The sequence below is a fragment of the Blastomyces gilchristii genome, assembly GCF_000003855.2.
Source record: "Blastomyces gilchristii SLH14081 genomic scaffold supercont1.3, whole genome shotgun sequence".
In the NCBI taxonomy this organism is placed as follows: Eukaryota; Fungi; Ascomycota; class Eurotiomycetes; order Onygenales; family Ajellomycetaceae; genus Blastomyces; species Blastomyces gilchristii.
In genome coordinates this window covers 888119-913726 of record NW_003101680.1, presented here as the reverse complement: position 1 = coordinate 913726, position 25608 = coordinate 888119, and the positions used below count along the sequence as shown (strand labels likewise).

The window sequence follows — 25608 nt, the reverse complement described above, 5'->3', positions numbered from 1 at the left end:
GTTGTTGAGTCTTTATCGTTGGAATATCGGACCCAATTTACCCCTCCATTCGATTTTTATATCGTTGGATGCGCCCCCCTCCAAGTCCTCTATTTACTATCGTCCAGAAGATGTTTGACCTTATGCCACCGGCATGCACTACTACCCCTCTGCTGGAATCCTTATCTACATGTTAGGAATTCCCTCTGCAAAACTGTATCTGCCCTGCTACCTACGTTGTTCTGGAGATACACGTGGGTGCGGGTTTGCGCGTTCCCTGATGGCATGCCCCTGCTGCTGAAAACGGAACAAAAAATGTCATTATTTACTATACTATACCTTGTTATGTTTTGCTATCAAGTTTAGTGATATTGATACGTATGATGGTCGACACATTTCGAGGATCGCGCTGACAGCTACTAGTGCTCGAAACCACTGCCCGCCCGGAATCATTACAGCAACCTTCACTCCAGAAACCTATTATCAGAAGTCAAGATGCCTTCTTTTGAGAAAAAGAATTATTTTAGACGCCTCCAAAGGTTTAAGCCTGACTATTCGCCCGAGAACTTCACCCAGTATGAGTCCGAAAGGACAGGGATGAGGGTGGTCGTTATTGATCGAAAAGGCCCAAAGGTTTGGGGGCATTTTGTTCTTGCCACAGAGATTCTTGATGATTCTGGTGCACCTCACACTTTAGAGCATCTTTGCTTCATGGGATCTAGAAACTATCAATACAAAGGGTTTCTTGATAAGCTTGCTACTAGAGCCTATTCACAAACAAATGCCTGGACTTCTACGGACCACACAGCGTACACGTTGTTTACTGCAGGCTGGGCTGGATTTTCACAGATTCTGCCCGTCTACCTGGAGCATATTGTTGCTCCCACTTTAACTGACGCTGGCTGCTATACTGAAGTGTATCATGTTGACGGCACAGGCAATGATGCCGGTGTGGTATATTCAGAAATGCAGGGCGTGCAGAATAATCCATCTGAATTGATAGATCTGAAATCTCGACGACTTCTGTATCCAGAAGGGATTGGTTTCCGTTATGAAACCGGCGGAATGATGGAACAACTCCGGGTTCTGACGGCAGAACGTATCCGTTCTTTCCACAGGAAGATGTATCAGCCGAAAAACCTCTGCCTGATCCTTACAGGAGAAGTAGACCATGATAACATGCTGCAAATTCTAAATGATTTTGAGGATACGGTCCTCGATGTGATTCCAAGCCCTAGTGACCCCTTCAGAAGGCCGTGGATAGACTCACCGCCAATACCTCCGCTAAACACGTCTATTGTGGAAAAGGTGGAATTCCCCGAGGCGGATGAATCTTTCGGCGAGATTGAGATTCGATTTCTTGGTCCAGATTGCAGTGATATCCTCTTAAGTAAGTGTTCTCGCTATCTACCCCTTCTTAAACGCTATGGCTAACATCCATAGGTGGCGCGCTTAATGTGGCTCTTCTTTATCTTGCGGGCTCCTCTGCTACAGTCCTTGAGAATACCCTTGTGGAGAAAGAACATCTCACAAGCGCTGTGTATTATTCCACATCGGAGACGCCTCGAACAGAAATCTGTTTTACCCTCACTAGCGTAGCCACCGAAAAACTTGGGCATGTTGAGCGTCGCTTCTTTGAGGTGTTAAATGAGGCCATGCAAAATGAGATTGATATGGAATATATGAAAGAGTGCGTGCGAAGGCAGCGCCGGGGCTGGAAATTTTCCACTGAGAATTCGTCTTACCCTTTTGCAAGCTATGTCATCACCGACTTCTTGTTCGGCAAGAGAGATGGCTCTACCCTTCGCCATGTCGCAAGCCTTCAAGAGTACGATGAGTTGGAAAAATGGCACGACAAACAATGGCGCGATTTTATCAAGCAATGGATATCCGACGCCCCTCATGTTTCAGTACTGGGCGTACCTTCCTCCAAGCTTGCCGCTAAGTTGAAAGCCGATGAACTATCCAGAGTCGAGGAACGGCAGAAAGCTCTTGGAAAGGAAGGTTTAAAGCAATTAGCGAAAAAGTTGGAGGAGGCCAAAGCAGAAAACGACAAGGAGATACCACAGGGAGAACTGGCCAAATTCAAAGTTCCTGGGGTGGAATCCATCCCTTTCATCAAGACGACAACAGCAAAGTCGGGAGTTGCTCTAAGTGCGGGTCGTCCTAATAACCGAATCCAAAAAATCGTCGACATGGACATGTCGAACTCGCCCTTGTTCATTCACTTTGAACACGTCACTAGCAACTTCATCCAGGTCTTCCTGAATATCTCAACAACTTCTGTGCCAGCAGAACTGCGCCCACTTCTGGCTGTGTACATGGAAGCTTATTTCCACCTTCCAGTTCTTCGAAATGGAGAAAAAGTTCCCTTTGAACAGGTCGTCGTTGAACTAGAAAAGGACACAATTTCCTATGGTATGGACATGGGGCATCATAACCCTGAGATGCTCATAGTTAGTTTCCAAGCGGAGCCAGACAAGTATGATGCTATTATCTCCTACATAAACGAACTTTCATGGGAATCCATATTCGACGTGGAACGGCTAAAGGCTATCACCACCCGGCTGCTCTCTGATGTTCCGGATGCCAAGCGCAGTGGGAGCAGTATGGTAGATGCGGTGCACACGATGGTCACGCACACCCAGGAATCAATCTCCCGTGCCATGACCCCTCTAACTAAAGCCTTGTATCTGAAGCGTACAAAACGCCTGCTTGAGAAAACCCCTGAAGTCATTGTTTCTAGAATGGAAGAGATCAGGAAGCAGCTTTTCCGATTCGAAAATTTCCGAATCTTCGTCATTGCGGATATGGATCAGCTCCACAAACCTTCTTCAGCGTGGGAACCATTTGTTCGTCGACTGGATGTCACTCAACCACTCAATCCGATCATAAAACTGCGAGATCGTCTTACGGATGCGGCCAAAAACCCCGGGACAATCGCGCATATCGTTCCGATGACAACCATCGACTCCTCCTTTTTACTCACTAGCGCCAAGGGTTTGGACTCTTACAATCACCCCAAGCTTCCCGCGCTATTAGTTACCATGGCCTATATGAATGCGGTGGAAGGCCCATTGTGGGTAGCTATCCGCGGGACGGGTCTGGCCTACGGCGCCCGGTTCATACACAACGTGGATAGCGGTTTTCTCTACCTAGAAGTGTACCGATCCCCAAATGTCCACAGGGCGTTTGAGGAGGGCAAGAAAATTGTCGAAGACCATTTGTCTGGAGCCACACAGTTCGACCCACATATGGCCCTCGAGGGCGCCATCAGCAGCATTGTGCTAGATTACGCCAACGAGCAGCCGACGCAGGCCAGTACCGCACAGGCGAGTTTTGTCCGCCAGGTCATCCGAGAATTGCCCAGTGACTACCAGGAGAAGCTATTGCGGAAGATAAGAGAGATTGGCATTGAGGAGATCAAGGAGATTCTGAGGGACTTTATATTGCCCCTTTTCACACCGAGCAAGTCAGATATTATAGTCTGTTGTGGGAGAGTGCTTGAAGAGGTGAGATATAGATATACATTTATCAACTCCTGTTCCAATTTCTTATTTATTTACTTTTCTAAGTTTTACATGTGAATTTTGACTGACTATCCCTACAGCCTCTCAGGAAGGGTTTCGAAGGTGTTGGATACAAGCTAGAGGTGCACGATCTGAAATACTTCGAGGATGACTATGGATTCAAGCTCGAGGAATTTAAAATTGAAGAGCCTGAAGACGAAGACGAAGACGATGAAGAGGAGGGATCGGGGAGTGAAGATGGGAGTGACGATCACGACATGGCGAATTGATAGTGACTAGTTACTGGTAGAACAAGGTCCGGGGGGAACAATAGAACGCGGCTGGCTTTGGCTATTCCATTTTCAGGAATAGATAGATACCTGTCTACGGATTCTTGGTTACTAATTCAATTACTTTTCGTATGACTGATATTATTTTGGAGTTTATATTCCTTGGGACATAGTTAAATGAGCTTGCAGGAACGAACCATGGGCTGGACTCGGTCTTGGCACTTTCTGCCGCTTTTCTGCACGGAATGCCAAGAAGACAGAACATCTAATCTGGATTTATATTTATACAAAGACCAAGCTCGTCTCCAACTCCTGAACAACGCACCTCGTATCCATCCTGCTGCCTGCTACCTGCTGCCATCTGCCCAGTCCATTAACACACCACTGGCAGCAGCTTTCTTTTCCATCTCGGGTAGACTGAATTACTGGGCCATGAATATCCTTCAGGTGCGCTTTCAAATTCGTTGCCCGTCTCGCCTCACACTTAATGGACATCCATACTGATAGGAACATGCGTTGTATAGCAACTCGCGCAGTTGCTAGATCGCCCATTCTTCCCCTGGAAGAAGGTGATCGTGGGCTTTTCGGTCGGCCAGTTCATCCTTGAAGGATTCCTCTCGTTACGACAGTATGGGATCCTGCAAAAAACGAAGCCTCCAAAGGTTTTGGAGGAGGAGGTTTCGCAATCTGTCTTTGATAAGAGCCAGGTATGCTGGGGGTCACCGTCTGCTTGTTCTCTATGTGTTGGTCGTTAATATATTGACTAACACGTTTATCTTTTCCCCCATTGACTGTAGGCATATGGACGGGCAAAGGCCAAATTCGGTTTCGTGTCGGGTCTCTATGGCCAAATCCAGAACCTCGCAATCATTTACTACGATGCCCTGCCAAAACTGTGGGCTGTAACCGGTCTTTTCCTCACCCGCTACATGCCCGAACGTTTCACCGGAGAAATATCTCATACCTTGGCCTTCGTCTTTACCTTTAACATCATCACCACGATCCTGTCTTTGCCAATCTCGTATTACAGCACTTTCGTCATTGAGGAGAAATTCGGCTTCAACAAGCAGACTCTCAAACTATGGGTTACGGATATGATCAAGGGGCAATTCTTGGGAATTGTTCTTGGAGTTCCGATCATCAGCGCTATCTTGAAAATCGTCCAGAAAACTGGCACCAGCTTTTTCTATTATCTATGGCTCTTTGGCATCTTTGTCCAGCTATTCGCTATCACTATCTACCCAATTGCCATTCTGCCGTTGTTCAACAAGCTAACCCCCCTAGAACCCGGAAAACTGAAGGCTGGTGTTGAGGACCTGGCCAAAAAGCTCAAGTTCCCGCTTAAGGAGCTGCATGTCATTGATGGTAGTAAGAGGAGCGCTCACAGCAATGCCTATTTCTATGGGCTTCCATGGAAGAAGCATATTGTCATTTATGATACTCTGATTGAGAAGAGTGAGCCTGAGGAAGTCGTTGCGGTTCTGGGGCATGAGTTGGGCCACTGGAGTCTTAACCACACCACTAAGCTTTTTGGAATTGCACAGGTATGTTGGAGCGGCTACTACGTCTTATAAAGTGAGGTCGTTGGCTAACTAGGTTATCTTTTATAGTTCCATATGTTCTACATCTTTGCTCTTTTCTCCGCCTTTGTGAACAACAAATCATTGTACCATGACTTCGGATTTATCAACGAGATGCCCATTATGATTGGCTTTATTCTATTCTCTGACGCCCTCGCCCCAATGGACGCCGTGGTTAAACTCCTAATGAACATTCTAAGCAGAAAATTCGAATTCGAAGCCGGTAAGCAAACCCTCAACCCAACAACCCCAACACATAAATATCCCGAACGCAAACCGTAGTTTACATGAGATAAAACAATTAAAAATCTGCTAGATGCCTTTGCCGTAAACCTTGGATACTCCACCGAGCTCGCCAAGTCCCTCCTCAAGCTCCAGATTCAGAACCTTTCCACCATGGACGCAGACTGGATGTATGCCAGCTACCATTATTCGCATCCAATTCTGACGGAAAGACTTGCAGCCCTCGGCTGGAGTGGAGGAAAGGTGACCGAGGGTAAATCAGAAGACAGCGAGAAGCCAGTCAAGGCTACGGATCGGGAGCCGTGAAGGAGCTGGACAGATGAGCCCGCAACACTTTTTCTCCTAAAGTGATGGTTAGACATTGGGAAACTATATTAAGGACGCGGGGGGAGAAAACAAAATTGTAGGGTTATTTAGGTAGTTTCTTTTCTTTTCTTTTCTTTTCTTTTCTTTTCTTTTCTCTTTTTCTTTCTCGGCCTGGTTTGTTTTAAGGAACTTTAGGGAAATCTTACCAGAGGTTATAATGCGTTTCACTGATTCAAAGTATTTCTTTCTCTCCCACTCGACCACGTATTCCATCCCATCAGCCGAAAGAAAGCATGAAGAATAGTTCCCAACCACACTTCCCAACACCTTCCTCACCCTGTAGTCGTAGTTTTAAATTTAGCCCTCTTTTCCTCCTTCCGCCTCTCCTTCTTCCTCCTCTTCCTCTCCTCCTTATCAATCGCCCCTATCCCTTGCCCAGCGCCAGAGCCACCGCCAACATCCATCGGCACAGGCATCTGCGCTTGATCCCCCTCTTCAGCTTCCCCATCCCCATCCCCAGCATCCACAACCTCCTGTTCCCGCTCATAACTCTCCAGATCCTGCCATCCATCATCAACCATCTTCTTCCCTCTTCCCCTCCCTATTCCCTCCCCACTCCAATCCTCCCCATCTCCCCCAATCTCCCTCGACTGCAACGCAAACACCGCCCCGCCCCCTTGCCCCTCCAACCTGGCAAACGTCAAATCCCTCCCCAGCACCTCCCCAGCCAGTCCGGCCTGGACACGCTTCAAGTTGTGGATGATGAGATTGGGTGCGGAGCCTGTGTTTGCCGAAACGGGGCCGTGGCCGGAGAGGGTGGAGTCGGGTTGTAGGCTGGGGTCTGTGGCGGCGCGGTCGAGGTAGGCGGAGAGGAAGTCGTGGGCGGCGGAGGGGGAGATGCGGTGGGTTTTTGTGTGGGAGGGGTGGATTGTGGTTGGGGGGAGCGGGTGAGGGGTTGATTGGAAGGCCATGGCGTATTCTATGTTTTCTCTTTTATGGAGTCGTTGCTTTTGAAATCTCCCGTCGGGATTGGCGTTTGGTTGGTGCTGTTGCGGCGGCTGGCTTGGGTTGGGAGGTGGTATTGTCTCCTTGGGTATATTGGCTGGATTTTATTTCATGTTTCATTCTTTGGAGGTTATTGATGTATACGAAGTAATAGTTTCAGGGTGTGTTTATTTTAATATAAGAAGTATTTAAGTAAAGATCTCATCATCCCAAGCTGCGAGCAAAAAGTAAAAGATCTCGGGCAAAATTTTTCCGGCCCGCTCATTGGCCGAACATCGCTGAACCTCAACTTCAACTTCTCCAGTTTCTGCTCATGTTTCGACATCAGAACACTCCGCTGCCACCACCATTGCAGCTACGGATCTAACATTCACTCTGGCAAGATGGCGTGCCTACACTGCACGAGGGCGCCAGTCTCCCTTTTCTCCGCGAGATCTCTCTTCGAATCTCTCCCACGGTATGTCTACTCTCTTTGCTCCGAATCCGCCCTCCCCATCTTTCGAAATGCCCCATTGAATCAACCCACCTTCCTTCATCCGACTGAAACAGAATGTCGCAAAATAAAATCTAGCTAATAATAACTACAGCCGACCTGCCTCCTCCCTCGTCATAAAACCCCAATCCCAGTCGTCCCGCTCCCAATCCCGCGCCTTCTCCCACCTCTTCTCCAAACGACAGCCGACAGCAGCCACATCAACCACATCTTCCTCACAACCATCAATACTCCACCGCCTCCTCCCGTCACCCGCTACCACTACTGCCTTTGCGCAACCCACGAGCGCGACAACAGCGGGTTTGCCGCTCCTATCATTATCAATACCGTCTTTCCCCACCCGCCCATTCTCCGCCTCAGCAGCCCTGGGGGCGAAGCGGGTTACGTTTAACCCCAGCCGCCGCGTGCAGAAGCGCCGCCATGGGTTCCTGGCAAGATTGAAGACTCAGAGTGGGCGGAAGATTTTGGCGAGGAGACGGGCAAGGGGGAGGAAGTATTTGAGTTGGTAGGCAAGGAGGAGGGGGAACCGCGCCCCCGGGGGCGGGGGTTTATTACTCCCTTTTATTTTGTATTCTTCATATAAACATTTTATTTCCTTACCTGTGCTGAATTTGATATAAAATGTTTTTGGTTGGGCTAGTTTGTTCTTTGGGCCGGGATGTGAGGGTTCGGTCGTTATGCTGTGGGTATGCTGTGTACGATATTTAACTCTACGGTGAATCTGTGTCGGGGGGAGAAGAAGCTTTCATGCATTGAAGTTGGGCCCATTCTACCACTCCACAATCCCTTGCTTCGGGGATTCCATGTTCAAAAATGCCAAAGTTTTACTTGCCAGCCTCGGTGATTCTCTCCAACGAGGCTTTTTTGAGGTATTTCTTCTGGCATTCCTGGCCACTGTCGGGACGGGGTAATACTTCAATCTGCAATCTTCAAGCTTTCTACTCCCTTCTGCCTCCTACCTTCCCCCATCCACCGGGACATCTGCGGATCTTTTCGATATGCGGGAGCATTACGCACACCAATCCCGCGATTTTCTCCCTTCTAAATACCAAGCTAGATGCCAGCCATTGAATATGATATCTACCCTCCCGCCTCTCTGTAGACTAACTCGCAAGAATTCGATTTCTGAATATGTAGATATTTACTTTCATTCCATGTTCTATTTTTAACATACTGAATGAGATCAAATTATGCGATGAAACTTTAACGTGAGATGCACTCCCAAACCAGCTGGTATGCCTATATATCATTATCCTTATTAATATATATATATATATGAGGGATAGAGAGAGAAAGTGGAAGAGAAAGAGAGTTCAAATTTCCACCTTCTCCTCACCATGCACATAGAAATTGCAGAGGCTAAAACAAGGGACAGAAAAATATTTTCAAAAAAAAGAGGAATCATCCAGTTGTGAAAGTTTTCTATCTTTTAACAAACTATGAAGGTCAAAAGGAACTCGTTTTGGTATTTAGACAGAAGTCAAGACATGATTAAGATGAGAACGTGAAGCGTAACATAATGCATCTGAATTGGTTTGGATTGGATAGGTGGCTCAATTCCGAGACAGGGTGGAAGGAAGAACAAGGACGTATCGGTTTTCGTTTCTTTCTCTTTTGTTATATATCCCTTTTTTATTAAAAATTTTATTCCGATGCTAAGATAAAGTTGTTCGCTGTAGCAGCTTCTTTTTCCACCCTCCTTCTGGTATCCTTGGTACATCTGTGTCCGCCATTTTTGCCGTGCCAGCAGACTATTCGTTGCGCAATTTTCCTGCCATCTGTGAGACAGATGGCCAACTTTTTTCCGGGTCTCTAATTCATTTTCTACGCGTTGTGGTGGCCTGGTTGGACGGGATGCGATATATTTGAGGGGGATTGACAAGAATAGCATAGTGACCACAGTGGAAGGCATCGCTCAGTCAGCAATTGGCTCAAGTGTGTTACCACTAGAGTAAAAATAATTAGTATATATTAAAGGCTGAACATGAAACGCGACCGGGGCGACAATAAACAACCAGTTCAAGGGAAGGAAAGAACGAATGGATAGAAACAGACAAAAACTTACGCGACAATATTGGCCCACCCAATCAAACGCCAATGTTTATCAATCCGTCGACTCAGCGCAATCTTCTCCCCAACCTCCGTGCACGCAGGACTCGTCAAGCTCAACTTGGCCGCATCGGCCTTGACGCCCATCACCTTCGCGCCCGTAGCCGTCGAGCCAATGTTAACCATGAGCACCTCATTCTTCGCCAGCTTGGATACCTTCGCCTGTTTCCCGTCCGCGGTCTTCACACCTAGCAGTCGTCTGAGGAGGAAATAGTTAACTTCGATCTCGGTGTAGATGGCCGGCAGACGGCCGCGGTGGCCCAGGACGAAACCTAGGAGACGATCGGCACGGCAGAGGGTGGGGTCGACCCGAGTTCCGACACCGATGAGGCCGCCGGGTACGGCAAATTTGAGGTCATTTTGCTCGGCAAGGAGGGAGACAACGCGGCTGAAGATGGGTCGGCACTGGATCTTGCCCTGTTCATCTTTGGTGACGATGCCGGGCCGGATCTCGATCTCATCGCCTAGTTTGAGCACTCCAGTTAGGATACTGCCACCGGCGACACCGCCGCGGAGCTCCTCGATCTCCGCACCGGGCTTGTTGACGTCGAAGGACCGGATGATGATCATATGTGGGGCGGCTTGGAAATCGCGGACGGGCACCGGGATGTGCGACACAAGATACTCATTGACGGCGTCGATGTTGTATTTCAGCTGGGCAGAGATGGGGATGATGGGTGAGCCGTCCGCGACAGTGCCGCGGATGAATTTTAATATCGACTGGTAGTGTTGTAGGGCACCGTCTTCGCGCATGAGGTCGACTTTGTTTTGGAGGATGATGATGTGGTTCAGTTTCATGATTTCGATTGCGGCCAGATGCTCTGATGTTTGTGGTTGTGGACAGGTTTCATTGCCGGCAATCAGGAGTAGAGCTGCGTCCATGACAGCTGCTCCTGAAAGCATAGTGCTCATGAGAATGTCGTGTCCGGGGCAGTCAACAAAGCTTGGGTGAATCATCCGTTAGCCTTGGAATTTATATAAGAGTAGTAGTAAAGATAAAAAAAAGGAACTCCCATGTGAGTCAAAATAAAACTTACGAAACGTGTCTGAGAAGGCGATATGTGCCTGTACATCCCTCTCTTTCGCAAGGAGGGTCCACTTCCTTTTCACTCTTGAAGCTCCTATAGCAGCCCGGGCGGGGACACTCCTCATTGTCACATTTGTAGACCTTGGCGTTGGCATAACCCAGCTTGATGGTAATATTTCTCTCCTGCTCATTCTTGAATCTGACTGTCTGTACACCAGAAATAGCCTTCACCACCGTCGATTTGCCGTGTGCGACGTGCCCAATGGTGCCAATATTGATAGTCGCTTGCCGTGCGATGATCTCAGGTGTCAGTGGCGTTAGGGTGGACAGGTCCAGAGTCTGAGGGTCTGGCTGTTCTGGAAGCTCGGGTTTCTTCTCTGCGGCCATCGGAGGCAGAGAAGATCGTTGCTTCATGGCGGATTTGAGGGACTGGCTGTCATGGTCTTGATCGAGGGGTTCTTGGTCCTCGATGTCGTCCGCGTTATTGGCGTTGCCAATTACGGGAGAGCCTGGTTGGGAATCGTCGTCAGAATAGTCACTATGCGTAGCCATGGTGGCGGTTTAATATTCGATAGCCTAGCTTATAGTTGTTGTTGCGGTTGTCTGAATTTGCAGGCCTGGGTTGATCGCCGAGCGGGGAGGATGGATATATTGCTTGAAGGTATTTTTTTTGGCGAGAACCTTATCTGTGGGGTGCCGTCGGAATGTCTCTCAGGTTGAAGTGGGGGAGGGTATATTGCTTCCCTTCTGCTGCAACTGGCAAACAGAATAAATGTACGCGGAGTGTGAGAAGCTCCTAAAAAGCGCGAAGATAGGCTCAGGTGTGTATGGAGTCTGGCGTCTGGATGTTGAGATCTTATATCTGTTGTCGCCCGTTGTCAATTTTTCCGCAGTGAGATCAGATTGGTCACGTGTCCAGCACTCTGACTCATCAACCCTAAAAAGGTAGCTATTCCGTATGCTGAAGAAGACTCTAGCTTTCAAGGCTCTTGTACTTATGCATATTGTATTGTCTGGGTAAAGAAATGGTGATTTTTGATGAATATGTAACAGTAACACTATACTAAATTGGTATTGTTGTGATGTGGTACTCGTAGTACACTCAGACATAAGATCGAAGGCTTCTCTTTTGCCTACTATACACAGTAAAAACAACTTCGATATAACGAGGGGGCATGTGCATGTGCATCATATTAATCCTCATTCTCTGAACCACTGCTATCCTCTTCGTTCCCTTCTCCTCGCCCCTCGTCACTCTCCGAAATATCACTTTCATCCAACTCTCCCGCAACAGGCGCCAGCATAACAAACGCCTTCATGCATGTGATCCGGTTGCTAGATTCATACGTGCCTAGAAGCTTCCCGACTTGAGCCGCGGCGGAACTGGCACTGGCACCGGCACTGTCGCTTGTAGACGAGATTCCATTTTTCTGGCTCCTTGAATCCGATTTGGCCTTTTTCTTTCCAGACGATCCATCTTCAAGAGCTGCTGGGAACTCAGTCTCATTCAACATCCACAATTTTACAGCACCGTCGCTGCTGCTGGTGACCATCAGGAACGTTTTGTCGTTATTCCATCCTTGAGCTTTTATAGGTAGGGCTTCGAAATCTTTGATGCGGCTTGCTTGGCCGTGGTCTTTACCTCCTAATTGTGCTATTAGTTGCGCTGCCGGGAGGGAGGGTTTGGTAGCATCTTTATTAGACTCTGCCGTGCTTGGGGGTTGTGCATTAGTTTTGGTAGAGTAAAATAGAATTCGCCCATCCTCGGTTGATAATGCGAGTAGTTCCCGTTTATTTCCACTGGACATGCCTACATCGATGTATTTCATCTGATGAAACTTGGTTCGCGGTGAAGGGAGTAATACCCGCGTGGGCACAGAGTCCTGTTTATCAATAATTAGTAAACAGGCCATGAATACCAACTGACATGGATGTATATATGTGTGTTTTGTGTGTGCGTGGGACTTACGATTCCAAATACCACAGCCCCCCTTTCAAACGCAACGGTAAATTCTTCTCCCTCCGAGTCCCATGATATCCGCCGCCCCTCTCCGCTGCTATATTTCCCCTCCAAGACGGATTCCAGAATCTTCCTATCGAAATTCAACACCCCAGCTTTCTTCCCGGTAACTAAATTCCACAGACGCATGCACTTTTCTCCTCTCCCCACTGTGAGCATGAGTTTCATGCTAGGATGCACGGCGAAATCATTTACACCTGCAGGAGCACCCCCGGGAGGGGCAGTATCCCCGCTGGGCCTCCCTTGTACCTTTGGTCGGGGAGCCTTTATGGTCGAAACCACAGACCAGTCCCTGGTTCTCGTGACAGCTATTGTATTATCCTCAGCAGCCGATAGCAACTTTGAGCGGGAGGGGAAATACAGAGCTGTGATGGCGGAGGAGTGGTGAAGTAGGGAGCCCAACTCGCGATTCTTGGGGTTTTCGAGGATCTTGTTTCCTGCCAACGTTGGAATTGTGGGGAACTTGGCGCTGTCCGATGCTGAGGGCGGAGATGCGGATAAAGTGTATAGGTTGACGCGTTCATCGGTACCACCGCTGGCCAGCACGACCTTCTGCGGCCCGTCTGGTTGTGAGGAAGTTTGTTGTTTTTGCTCTGGCAGCGGTCCCAGGGCTAGACATTTGATTGCAGAGGCGTGGGCTTGGAATAGGAAGTTGTCGACGAATTGGACTGTCTGGGCTGATTCATCGTCAGCGGATGGGTTGGAGACAGTCGCAGTTATCCCGTGCAATACTCTTTCGTATGATCCTGTGATAATCTGGATGGTAACTGCGCCTGGCGTTTGTGTCCGTTGATGTGAAGCAGGGTCCTGTTTCTGGGAATTGGTGTTGACGCTGGAATCAGCATCAGCATCAGCATCAGAATCTGCCTTCATAGTTTTCCTAGCTGCCTCCTGTCTCTGCCCAGCCTCGTCTCTCTTTCGTTTCGCCATGGGAGAAGACAATTATCGAGTCGAGATAGCTCGGTGATAGAGAGATATTGGTAGATATTATTAGGCAACCTGGAGACCAATTAGTAAAATAATACACCATAATAAAGGCATATACGCAAAAAGCAAAAGAAAAAGCAAAAGCAAGCCTAACTTTTACCTATATACCCGTGGTTGTGCCCAGTTTATTGTTAGCTAAAGTGGAACTATTTAACTCATATCCTGTTCATGTCAGTCTGGAAAAAAAATATATATATATATATATATACATAAAAAAATAACCCGCTAAAACTAAGCTTCGTGGTGTTGGAACGCCCGGGTAGACTGCCAGGTACCTGGTCCGCCAGCAAGTTTAGTACCAGCGCCCAAGTACCAGTCCCAGCGTTTGCCCGCGCCTGCTGACTACGACCTGCCGCCAATTGTTACTGCTACCACTGCTATTGCTGCCTCGTCTCGGTTTTTCTCGCTCCCAACCTCCACCACTCACCACTAAGCAGCCCTCACCAAACCGACCAGACTCACCACCCGCCCGCGTCGTCCCAACACCCTCACTCTTCCATCACAACGCCATCTCTTTCATCCATTCCGAGCGATTTTTCTTGCTTGTATGCCCTCGTTACCCTATACCTCCCGCTTTCTGCGCGTAAATCGGATGTTGGCTGCCCGAGATAGGCTCGATGCTCCGTGACGAGCTGCTACAGTCCAAGCACGATGAGATCGCGTATGTATTTAATTATTCCAACCGACCCAAAACTCTCTCTGTACTCAAATAACTTGGAATAATCGCTTACTGTAATTTTTAAGACGTTGTGTGTCGTCGCGGAAGCGCAAACTGAGCGAGCTCTATTTTGCGACCGTGGGCTTTCCTGGTGCGACCGATGGCTCCCCCCAACACCTCCAATACCAGCAGAGGGAACAGGAGTTCCTCGACGCCAACGACATTACGAAGTATGTCCCTTTGTTCCATTCTACTCCTACACTCCTTGTATTTCCATTATTACTGTCGTGTATATATATTCTGACTATTTCACTTGTGTTGTAGGGGTCGTTTGTTCAATGAAGGCACCCTTCCTCGCCGACCGGATGTCGCACCTCTCCAGGTTTCTCCAAGGGACGATAAGCTCAACCAGGGATCTCTAAGTGCAAGTGCAGCGGATCGCATTACGGATAGCCATAGACGTAAACCCATCTTTTCGCCCGTTAGGATCGCTGTCTCGTCTCCAAAGTTGCCTTCCACAGGTACCTATACAGAAACGGGCTCTCAGGATATCTTTCGACCTCAGGATCACACCCCAACTGGAACTACGGAGTCTGTGGCAGTCCAGGCCAGCTCTGGAGAATTGGACATACCGCAAATAACACCCAGTGCGTCTCACGATGCCATACGTGAGAAGGAGGTTTCGTCACCTGCATCAACTCAACAGACCATCGCCGCTACTGTGACTCCTGTTACTGATGTTGATATGGATGAAGCCCCCGATGGCCAGGACAATACTGGTACTACCGAGGTACCCGCTCCAGAAAGCGACTTGCCTATAGGCTCTAGGAAAACCGTGGCTGAGATCCAGGATAATGCTACGGGTGCGTCGCTGCCCACTTCGGATGCCCCTGAACGTCAGCATGGGAAGCGCTCTGGCAATGACTTGCCTTGTCTGGCTACCGATGCATCTCCCAAAAGTACTGACCAGCCTCTATCTCCAGCTTCTTCTCGTGGTCAATTATCAAGTACTACCTCTGTATCTGATAGAACGCCAGCCACCAGTCCAGCGAAGGAGCAGCCGCAGCGAGAGCCACAAAATGAATCTACGACACCTCCCAACAGCGGAAGAAGTATTCCAGTTCCCATGGTTACCGCGGATATATCAACTATTCGTAGAGCGCCAGCAACGCCGGATGAACAGCTGAAATTTGAAGCTGAGCAATCAAGCATACAACAAGCTGCCTCAAAGCCAACCAAAAACGCTCCGTACACGGGCTCTGCGTTTTCATCCTTCCAACTTACCCCAGAGAATTCCTTTTCCTCTCCAAAGAAACCACCGGACAGTCATAATGAACCCGATCTTTCCAAGTCATCCAAAACTTCTGTTGCTCCCGAAAATCGACCGTTAGTTAACGGTGCTCTTCGGCTCGATACAGAGGGAGTTAAACCAGAGCCCGTATCAAAATCCCATGAACCCCAATCAGCACCAGTAACTCTTGAGCTGCCAGAAGGCGCAGGTGGCTCACCGCTCCCCAGTGCAACCCGAAAGACCTCGACCTCAAGCGCGCCTACGCAGCCTCACTTCCAGCCGGAGCGTATGACTACCAGAGTTTCATCAGGGGCCATTCGCCATAGGTCTGTCTCTGAAATTCTAGGGGAAACTCCAAAATCCGCTATGGATAAGACTTTTGATAAGGCTGTATCAGAATCACCAACCGCCACGTCTGAAAACTCTCAGGTTCGTTCTCGCCCAAAGAACAAAAGAGAAAACCAAAAAGAGCGAAGCAAGCTCTCGACCGTAGTTTTCCCCAAGCAACAGTCTGCAGCTGAGAAGAACGAGTCGGCAGACTTGGTTCGGACTCCTTCAGGACATACCAGGTCTCTGAATGAAGAAAAGGATTATCTCTTCACGCTTTTCCAGGCAAAAGCCCACTATCCTCCTCGCAGTATGCACCTTAGCTCTCTCCTCTCTACCGCCCACAAAACCCTTACAACCGCAAACCACTTCGTTGAGTACCAAGAGCAGATGGACTGTCGGTCACTAAAACGAATATACCAACTACAACATGCCAATCGATGGCCCCTTCGTCAACTACAACGATCTGCAGAACCCGAGCGCTCAGGAACTCACTGGGATGTTCTACTGGATCATATGAAATGGATGCGTACAGATTTTAGAGAAGAACGGAAATGGAAAATCGCGGCTGCGAAGAGATGTGCAGATTGGTGCGCCGAATACGTTAGTAGTAGTGATGGACGGAGAGCGGAGCTGCGTATACCAGCTCGAGTGCCACCAGCGACTAGTAAGATAGAGGAAAGTGGCAACCACAAGACTACCCCATCATATAGTGACGACCGAGTCGATGACTCTCTACCCCATTCGCAACCGACACCTGACCTAATTTCGTCTATGGAAGATGATTCTGTCAGCGAAGGTTTCAACGATGAAGTCCATCCAGATCTGTCTGATGGTGTTGTTCCGGCGGCAATATTTTCTCTCGGTTCCGATGAATTTACATTTGGGATGGAAAGGACCCCTGCTTTCGAAAAGATCCTAGAAGAGCTCCCGCTTTATATTCCTATCAACATTTCCTCGGAAACCAATTTACCGCAGTTTAAACGCCCACCGGACTCGTCCTGGCGAAAAGAGTTGTTAGCCGTTTCCAAATATGCCACGGGCAAACTTGAATTCACCAGCAAGCAGCCACCTCGCAAACGAAGCCGATATGATTACTCTGATAATGATGATGATGTTGACGTTGATGCCATTGAAATACCCCCTGAGCAAACTAATGTTGCCCTCTTCCAGCCGCAAAATAAGCATATACGTGATCGTATCCATCCTGGGCAGGTTTTCCGACCTCCTACCGAGTTCCTGATGCCCTCCCTAGGTTTTTATGAGTCGCGACAACCTTCACAGTGGACATGCGCCGAAGAGGACGAGCTTAAGAGGATCGTCAAAGAGTACTCGTTTAATTGGTCCCTCATATCGGCCTGCCTGACTCCCCCCTCGCTATATACGTCGGGCGCGGATAGGCGGACCCCGTGGGAGTGTTTTGAAAAGTGGGTTCAGTTAGAAGGGCTTCCCACAGAGATGCTGAAGACCCCCTACTTTAGAGCGTACACTTCTAGAGTGGAGTCGGCGCAGCGGGCTGTCCTTGCAGCTCAGCAGCAGCAGCAACAGCAGGCACAAGCGCAAGTTCAGGCTCAGGCGCAGGCGAACCCCCAGCGACAGGGTAGCAATCCACCGCCAACACCAACAGCAATTCTTCGGAGACGGCCTACAACCCCAATGAGAGTAGAACGGAAACGATCCGTAAGACACTTGACACTCCTTGATTGCATGAGGAAATTATCCAAGAAACGGGAAACATTGCTTCAGAAGCAGCAGCATGGTATGCACTTCCTTTTATTCCAAAAACCATGCTCGCATTATGGCGAGACAGATAATTCGAAACTTTGTGTGCTTGTGCTAACTCTAGCTGCCCTCTTCTTCCTCAATAGCTACCCATTTGGCAGCATCGCGAAAGCTTAACGAAGTCAATCAACCACGACCTCCAATATCGACGCCGGCAGAGTTCAGTCGCTTAAAGCATGAGCGGGAGCTGAAGATCCAAGAGAACCAGGAGCAATACAAGCAGGCAATGATAGCACAGCGAGTAAGTCCTATCACACAGTCGTTAGTCCATTTCCTCCTTTTCCTAACCGACTTGTGTCTTAGATGGCAATGGCGCACCGTGTTGCACAACAACAGCAGGCACAACATCAGCAACAACAGCAACAGCTCCAACAACAGCAGCAACACCGGCAAATGCCGAACCAGCAAGCTTTGCTTAATGGTATACCTCCACGTAATACTGCTAGTGCGCCTCCGAATGGTGTTATGCAGGGCATACCAGCCCCGTCTGGTCTTCCTAACGGTCTACCAGTCAGTGCGGCTCTGGCTCAATCCCGACCCCATCCCGGCATGCAGCTGCCAACTGGTGCTCAGGTCAATGGAATGCCAAATCCTGGAATGGGACTAAAGATGATTCCCCAACCTGGTATCCCGCAGGCGATGAATGGACGCCCAGGTATACAAACCCAAGCGTCTTCGGACAATGCACGTATCATCCGTGAAGCCAGTCGCGTGCAAGAGGAGCAGCAACGTATGGTACAGTCACGTCAGCAGCAGCTTCAAAACCAACAACAGTCATTCATTCCTCAAGGGCCACATTCGTCCCCGAACATGAGCATGGGAAATATGAACGTGAATCCCAATAATCCCGCAATGCTAACATTCCAAGCCGTGAGCGGCGTCAACAGCCCTTCTTTCCACGCCTCCTCTCTTGCCCAGGGTGTCTCTACCGCCTCTCCCCGACTCAACCATGCCAACGTTCTCGCAAACGCAGCTGCCGGGCTCCCGACTCTTGTCAGCATCCAAAATACCATCCGGAGAACCAACCCAAACATGTCACAGGAGCAAATCACCAAACTAGCCACCGAACGTCTCCAACACATCCAACAACAGCGCATGTCCCAAGCAGCCATGAACGCAGCCGCCGGCAACACCATGGGCTCCATGCAAACTAGCTACCAAATGCACCATGATGGCAACATGCACCAACTCTCGCACGCGAACGTGCCGAACGGCGGCGTGCCAGCTTCGATGCAGACACTCCAGCAGACACAGGGATACTCGCCCTTGATGCGCGTAACGCAAACTGTGCAGCAGCCGAACCGGATGGGTGTAAATGGATCGCCGGCGATGAATGCGGCCATGGCTGTGCAGCAGGGTCGAAGTGCGACCGCACAGGCTCATCGGAGTACAGGTGGCCAGGGTGGGCATGGGCCTGGCCCGGTTCCGGGTCCGGGACCTAGTCCCGGCGGGGTTTCGGGTTCTGGACAAGGTTCTGGTGTCGGTCCTGGTCCGGGGAAGAGCCCTCGCCCGCCTCAGGCGCAGATGGCATCGAGCTGAATGAATTATTGATGTTCTTTAGAAAAGAAGCATTATCTCCCTTCCCAGAATCGTTGGGTCGTGATGGCCGGGGTTTTCATACATACCTTCATATCTACCTACCTACCTCATATATCTCGTTTTCTCCACTCTAACCCTCACCCCCAGTCACATAGATCTTTCTCCCACATTCTTGTACATATAATTAACGAGGGTACCTTTGTTTCCCCGCGCTACGCCCCCTGCTATCCCCGCCAACTAAAAAAATCCCTCCACAACCACCCTTGCCTCGTTGATATTCTTCTTTTCAACTCTTTTCCCTTTTATCTCGATTTACTTTTTATAATTATGCGCCGTTGAAAGGGAAGCAGGCGAGCCGGAATTGTTTCTTTTTCTTCTTTTTAGTTTTTCTCAAAGGGCTAGGTTAGGTATGATATCTTATTATTGGGTGGTGGGCTTTGTCTACGCGTTTTGATTTTCATTTTGTTTTACTATACTATTTGTCTTAGTTTTAAGTCATCTTTTCATCCTACTTCTACTCCTACTCCTGCTCTTCTCTTCTCTTCTCTTCTCATTTTTTATTGTTTGTTATTTTGTGCGTGGCTCTTATGACAGTCTTGTATTTGTATTGATAGAAGGCCCTTTCTATGGTTCCTTTTTTCCCCTTCATTGTGAAGGCATGTGAGGTGAGGCAGGTTGTGTTCCGCCCATAACATGTTCTCTTTTCTAATGGTTTGGATTCATTGCATCGCTTAGGGGTATGGATGGGTGGTTGATGGAGGGGAGAGGGGTGGAGGTTGGCGGGGTAAATGAAATGATTGAGGCATGAGAGAGGTAGGGGAAGCGAGAGTAGTAATGCGATGATTGACAGGATTGATGTGACGTGGACCTGAAATAAAAACCTCGTCTTTTGCTACGTGGTGCATTTTTGCTTGGTTTTGATGTTTCTGCTACATAATTTTTTGCAAGTTTCCCCGCATCCCAAAAAGCATTGCTCATGGTGTAGTATGTTAAGAGCCGGAGGCTGAAATAGAATAATCTAAATGCGGAGAAAGGGGGTTCACGCAATGGGAAGTGTATAGCTAGCGATTTTGCAATTTTTTAATTACTGGAGGCCTGGAAATAATCGATATTTTGTCTGAAAAAAGCCTAGCTTGTCTCACGCTTGCCGCGTCTATTTGACGCCACCATTGCTCCACTCCAGCGGCATTAACAAAACTACTGCGCACCCATCACAGCGCCAATTCAAACTCCCACGAAACTCCTATGACATACCAAACAGCCTAACTCAGTATTTCCTTGGTTTTCTTTTTTTTTTCCCCTCATCTCTTTTCCAGACGAGGCTGCCATATTCCACTCCTATCGCAGCCATGTCTTCTGGGGACTCCAACCCCAACCCGAAACCCAAACCCTTCTCCATATCGCTCTCCTCCACTTCGCAAAATAAGAAGCTATCCCCACCATCTTCGACATGTCCTACCAAATCCACAAATGGCCCCTCCTCCAAACCCACAGCTGAATCCCTCCCCCGCCGCCCCCGCACATTCCAAGCCCATGACTCCGATAACGATGACAGTAGTATCGAAGGACCCGTCGTGGAAGAAGTGACGGGCTTCGACCGTGAAGCTGGTGGCGCCATAAGTGCCCATAGACGCGCAGAGCAGGAGAAGAAACCCCTTGTTATTAAAGTTGAGAGCAAGAATAATTGGCAGGAGAGGCCGTGGCAGCGGAAGAGGAAAGGGTTGAATTTGTTGCCAGCGGAGGTTAGGGCGCAGAGAGAGGCGGAGGCGAGCGGTATTGCTTCTGCTGATGCGACGAGAGAGGTTGAGGGCCCGAGTATGAAATTTGGGCTGAGCCTTGCAGAGAAATCGGAGGGAGCGGGGGGAGATGGCGATGTGAGGATGGCGGACGCTGGTACTGTAGAAAAGGAAATGGAAATGGAGGACAAACAGCCGGACGGGGAGGAGGAGGTACCGCAAAAGCCCTTAACGCAGGATGAGATTGCGATGCAGGCTCTTATACGTGAGAGCAAAGGGGACGGCGGAGAGCCAACGAGGCGATCAGACCTTGTTATCTCGGGGAAGAGGAAAGTGCGGGATGGGGATGAATATGAAGGCTATGGTGGGGAAGAGGAGCGGTTCGATGAGACGAAATCATTCCGTGCTGATGTTGCGTCGCGGCCCGAACCGGCTAGTTTGGCGGCCTATAGTGCCATTCCTGTCGAGGAGTTTGGGGCCGCTTTGCTACGAGGTATGGGATGGAAAGACGGAGAGCCTATTGGCAGGGGCAAATATGGAAATACGAATGCGAGGGCTACGAAGCCTCGCATAACAGAGAGGAGACCTGGGTACCTAGGCATCGGAGCCAAAGAACTTCCGGGGAATGATAAGAGCGGCAGTGGTTCTGAAGTTGAGTTGGGCGCTTGGGGGAAATCAGCCATGATGAAGGCTAAGAAGCCTGGTGAAGGTCTTTATACCCCTGTCCTCATGAGGAACAAGAAGACGGGGGAGATGATAACGCAGGAGGAGTTTAATCGACTGGTTAAGCACAGCAGATCTGAAGGGACCAAGAAGGGCGCGGAGGATAGCTGGCGTGAAAGGAGGGACAGGAATTTGCAGTTGCATGGGAGAGATAGAGGTCCGGATCGAGATCGTCGTTCTGAAAGGGATGATGATTTCAGTAGCGAAAGCGACGATGGGTATAAACGTCGAAACGGGAGTGGAACATCCGGAGATAAAGACGGAGCCAGAGATAGGAGGAAACGATATAAAGATCGTGAAGCGGATGCAATTGACAGTGGGCTGGATGATCGGTACCACGGGGACCGCAGAAGTGACCATAGCGATCGGGATCGGAAATACAGAGGTAGCAGGAAATCATACGATGACGATTATGATTATGGCGGTGACTACAGATCCCGGCCTTCATCTTCAGCATCTGGACCTGATCGCTCTGCAGCCAGAGACTCGCGTCGGGACAGGGATAGGCCCTCGACAAGTGACAAAAGGGACCGCTATGATAGAGATAGAGATGACAGCAGGAAGAGTCGGTCGCGCCGTGAGGAAGTGTATTAAAATGCATACATAGATACCCACTTAAAAGTTTCGGTTTAGCTTATTTTGGATGTAATATAGAAAATGTCCATGCAACAATAACGGTACATACGAAACTCTTGCGTTCCTATATTATATAGGCTAAAATTCGTTTATAATTCCCCTTTTTAACTCCTTGCATCAATGGACATCCCGTTGCCCGTCTAATTTTCAGTAATGCCCGCGAACATTTAAAAAGCCAGCCTTCTATATATAATAATACATCCAAAAGGCAGCCCAACTCACACCCCGGCCATAATAACATCTTGGCCTTGTCCCATCTCTCCCCCTCCATTCAGGAACCTTCCGCCGCCAATTCCCCCATTCATCTCCCCAAGAACCCATTCCACGAGATAACTTTCATCCACAAGCTCCTCAATCCTCTTATAATGCCGTTCCGTATATGCTACCAGCGTATCCAGAATCTCTTTCATAGATTGCGGCCTATATTTATTCCGACCACCTTGTGGCGCCGTGTGGCGGTAGTTGGCTAATTCGATAAATGTCGACGGTGGGTACGACTTGGATAGTGCGTATAGAATGCGCTGTGCCACGGGAGCAGTTCTAGCATTGGTATTCCAGTCTCGAACACGCAAGAGGAGCGAGTACAGATTATCTTTGTCGAGGGATTGAAGAACGGTGTCGATGTCTGGATTTCCGGTAAGACTCTCCTTTTCCGTTTCGCTATCTGCGATCCGTGATCCATCCATAGCGGCAGTGAAGAGGGATAGGAGACGGGCGGGATGGTTTAGCTGTAGCGCCAGAGTAATGGCTTCGCGGTACGCACCGGCATGTATGTAGTTCTGCAGCTGTTGGTCCTGCTCAATCCGCTCGGTATTTGCGTTTACTGCAGCAGAGAGCGTGGCGGAAGTGGTGTCTTTCCAGAAGGTGACGACTGAGTCTGCTCCGCCGGATATTAGAGCGAAGCCGTGACTATCAGCGGTGGGTTTGTCGGTCGAGGCTGTGGAGGGCGTTGCCAGTGCCCAGACACGGTCAACGTGGTTATCAAGGGTGGTCTCTATTTCTCCGCTGTATGGGGACCAAATCTTGACTAGGCCATCCGCACCGGCTGAGGCGACAAGAGGATGGACCTGAACCGCGCCGCGCGAGGATATGTCTTCATTGTCACTATCAATTAGTGGTGGGGGTAGCCAGAGCAGTTTGAGAACACTGTTCGTATGTCCTTCGAAAGTAAGGAGGCAGCTGTAATCTGACAGGCTCCAGAGTTTTATGGTCTTGTCTGCTGAACCAGTTGCCACGACACCTCTACTAGTACTAGTGCCTGAATCTGATGTTATGACTGGGGTATCTTTAGGGGCGAACCGGATAGACCAGACCCCTCGCTTGTGGCCACGGAGGATTCCTAGAACGGAGCCATCTTCTACAGACCATATTTTCGCGGTGCGATCTTGGGAAGCAGAAGCGAAGAGAGTGGAGGAGTAGTTGACATCAAGCGCATTGATATCTTTATCGTGCGCTTTCCGGGTATACAGCGCCTTCGGCGCGTTGGTGTTAAGACTTTTGGACGCGGATAGTTTAGACGTATCCCATCGTTTGAGGGTGCGGTCTTGAGATCCAGTGAAAAGAAAGGGAGGAGGATGGCTCAGTGGATCTTGGAAAGCGAGAGAGTTCGGTGGAGGTGGAGCCCGGGGAAATGCAATAGCACCTAGTGATTCTGCGTGGCCGGTAAGGGTAGCAAAGCAGGTAAAGGAGGATGATTCGGTATCGATACGCCATAACCGTGCCGTATTATCTTTGGCACCCGTCGCCAGCCAGCAACCTGACCAGTCGACATCCAGACATATAATAATATCTTCGTGCCCTTCTAAGTGCCTGACTTCCGCTCCAAAATAATCTTGCTCTTCTCCAGGCTGCGAGCCTGTAGAATATTGCTTGTTTGTGGATACGATTCTAATATACTCGGTATTGGTAGCCAAGGCCACCAATGATCGATCGCGGCCAACACAAGCCAAGTCAATAACCTCATCGTCGTTTCCAGAAATTCTGCGTATTATAGGTAGGGGGTCGATCTTCGTACTGGGCTTTAGAGACAGAAGGGGTTCAATAGAATGTAGTCTCAAGGTCTGATCCGCATGAATCGTCATGACCCAGGGCAAATTTGGAGAGTATTCGCACGCGATTATGCCTTCCTGATCTTGGCCCGGATCCTGGTCTTTTGTGACTTCGCTCCCTCTGCTTGGGTCCCATATCCGCAGTCGGCCATTTTCTCCACCAGTGTAGCAGAGCGATTCATCGGACAGAAAGCCTGCTGCCTCAACACTTTCAAGCGCTGGAATGATTCTTCGGGTCTTCCAGGTTCTAGCATCCCACATAATCAATGTCTTATCGCGACTGGCAGACAAAAGCGCATTCTCGGAAGGAGAAAACGAGAGGCTGCGCACAACAGAAACGTGTGACTCGAGTGACGCAATGGTTTTTCTTTTGTGAAGATCCCATACTCGGATTTTCCCATCTTCGCTACCAGACGCAAGGCGGAATCCCGCGGTAGAGGGGCCAAAATCTCCATGTCTGGAGTTATTGCTATCGTATGTGGACTTCGATCCTTTACTTTTCCTGTTACTAGAGAGTTCATCGGCAGCATTGGAGCCTGCTGCCTCGAAGAAACATAGGGCAGATATCACCCCTCCATGACCATGGAAAGTGTGTGTAGCAAATCCACGTCGTATATCCCATATTTTAATTGACCCGTCCGAACTGCCGGTGGCCAACAAGGTGCCAGTCACATCGATGGCTGAAGTTACTACGGGCGAGGTATGGGGTTTGAGGGTTCTGAGTAGCTCCACCTGTATAGAAAGGGAGGGTTCCGCCAATTGTACTAGGGAGTAAATCCGCATTGACAACGATCGCGAGCAAATTGCTAGGTGTGATGCTGACGGGGTTACTAGATACAAATTTAGCAATGAATTTAAAGCAAGGATTTAACCAGGAGAGCATACTTGATACACTCGTAATCACCTCTCCATCCTATTGTAGCAATTCGCATTCGTCAGTGATGGACTAGGTTAGAATATCTGCGACCAACTTACTCCCTCAATCGTCGCCAATTGTGCGCCAGTGCTTAGATCTGTAATCAGAACATCTTCGCCAACACACGCTACCAAAAACCGGCCGCTTGCGTCGAGCGAAACACTCCCGCCCGTATAAATGGGGCGGATTGTGTTCGCTACCTCAAAGGTCGTTTTAATATTGATTTTCGACATCGTGAGGGGCTGGTTAATGAAAGAAAATTTTAGATCAACATTGCTAAGGTAAAGGAAAGGCAGACTATCACTACGACGTTATAGTCTGAGGATGGTATGTTCCGATACGCGAAATGGCCGATCCCCGGACTTTGTTCATGTTTCGCCTGCTCAAAAAAAAAAAAAAAAAAA

The 25608-nt window shown here is 49.1% G+C and overlaps 9 protein-coding genes across 9 annotated transcripts; 5 read left to right on the top strand and 4 right to left on the bottom strand.

Annotated features, from left to right (window-relative positions):
- Positions 1 to 474: 474 nt before the first annotated feature.
- On the top strand, positions 475 to 3778 carry BDBG_01828 (zinc metalloprotease; the record flags this gene model as incomplete). Its single annotated transcript, XM_002627111.1, has 3 exons — positions 475 to 1369; positions 1423 to 3491; positions 3590 to 3778. 3 exons carry the CDS (start codon positions 475 to 477, stop codon positions 3776 to 3778), a joined length of 3153 nt encoding a protein of 1050 aa, XP_002627157.1.
- A 432-nt stretch (positions 3779 to 4210) lies between these two features.
- Positions 4211 to 5907, top strand: BDBG_01827 (STE24 endopeptidase; the record flags this gene model as incomplete). Its single annotated transcript, XM_002627110.1, has 5 exons — positions 4211 to 4225; positions 4303 to 4485; positions 4576 to 5322; positions 5389 to 5581; positions 5675 to 5907. 5 exons carry the CDS (start codon positions 4211 to 4213, stop codon positions 5905 to 5907), a joined length of 1371 nt encoding a protein of 456 aa, XP_002627156.1.
- BDBG_01826 (uncharacterized protein) lies at positions 5240 to 7116 on the bottom strand. The gene is made up of 2 exons (XM_002627109.2): positions 6114 to 7116; positions 5240 to 5943 (listed from the first exon to the last, which is right to left on the bottom strand). Exon 1 carries the CDS (start codon positions 6876 to 6878, stop codon positions 6240 to 6242), a length of 639 nt encoding a protein of 212 aa, XP_002627155.1. The 5' UTR covers positions 6879 to 7116; the 3' UTR covers positions 5240 to 5943; positions 6114 to 6239.
- Positions 7117 to 7190: 74 nt separating this feature from the next.
- On the top strand, positions 7191 to 8581 carry BDBG_01825 (uncharacterized protein). The gene is made up of 2 exons (XM_002627108.2): positions 7191 to 7369; positions 7500 to 8581. Exons 1-2 carry the CDS (start codon positions 7296 to 7298, stop codon positions 7912 to 7914), a joined length of 489 nt encoding a protein of 162 aa, XP_002627154.1. The 5' UTR covers positions 7191 to 7295; the 3' UTR covers positions 7915 to 8581.
- Positions 8581 to 11511, bottom strand: BDBG_01824 (eukaryotic translation initiation factor 2 subunit gamma). Its single transcript, XM_002627107.2, has 3 exons — positions 10552 to 11511; positions 9471 to 10457; positions 8581 to 9351 (listed from the first exon to the last, which is right to left on the bottom strand). The coding sequence occupies exons 1-3, from the start codon at positions 11091 to 11093 to the stop codon at positions 9321 to 9323; spliced, it is 1560 nt and encodes a 519-aa protein (XP_002627153.1). The 5' UTR covers positions 11094 to 11511; the 3' UTR covers positions 8581 to 9320.
- A 2-nt stretch (positions 11512 to 11513) lies between these two features.
- On the bottom strand, positions 11514 to 13750 carry BDBG_01823 (60S ribosome biogenesis protein Mak11). The gene is made up of 3 exons (XM_002627106.2): positions 13643 to 13750; positions 12511 to 13560; positions 11514 to 12424 (listed from the first exon to the last, which is right to left on the bottom strand). The coding sequence occupies exons 2-3, from the start codon at positions 13489 to 13491 to the stop codon at positions 11735 to 11737; spliced, it is 1671 nt and encodes a 556-aa protein (XP_002627152.1). The 5' UTR covers positions 13492 to 13560; positions 13643 to 13750; the 3' UTR covers positions 11514 to 11734.
- Positions 13751 to 13944: 194 nt separating this feature from the next.
- On the top strand, positions 13945 to 20266 carry BDBG_01822 (MYB and HSA domain-containing protein). Its single transcript, XM_002627105.2, has 5 exons — positions 13945 to 14209; positions 14293 to 14436; positions 14531 to 17583; positions 17693 to 17847; positions 17910 to 20266. Exons 1-5 carry the CDS (start codon positions 14166 to 14168, stop codon positions 19143 to 19145), a joined length of 4632 nt encoding a protein of 1543 aa, XP_002627151.1. The 5' UTR covers positions 13945 to 14165; the 3' UTR covers positions 19146 to 20266.
- A 91-nt stretch (positions 20267 to 20357) lies between these two features.
- BDBG_01821 (pre-mRNA-splicing factor spp2) lies at positions 20358 to 22463 on the top strand. The gene has a single exon (XM_002627104.2). The coding sequence runs from the start codon at positions 20495 to 20497 to the stop codon at positions 22196 to 22198; it is 1704 nt and encodes a 567-aa protein (XP_002627150.1). The 5' UTR covers positions 20358 to 20494; the 3' UTR covers positions 22199 to 22463.
- On the bottom strand, positions 21210 to 25594 carry BDBG_01820 (small nucleolar ribonucleoprotein complex subunit). Its single transcript, XM_031720504.1, has 3 exons — positions 25264 to 25594; positions 25174 to 25201; positions 21210 to 25118 (listed from the first exon to the last, which is right to left on the bottom strand). Exons 1-3 carry the CDS (start codon positions 25435 to 25437, stop codon positions 22459 to 22461), a joined length of 2862 nt encoding a protein of 953 aa, XP_031576714.1. The 5' UTR covers positions 25438 to 25594; the 3' UTR covers positions 21210 to 22458.
- Positions 25595 to 25608: the final 14 nt, after the last annotated feature.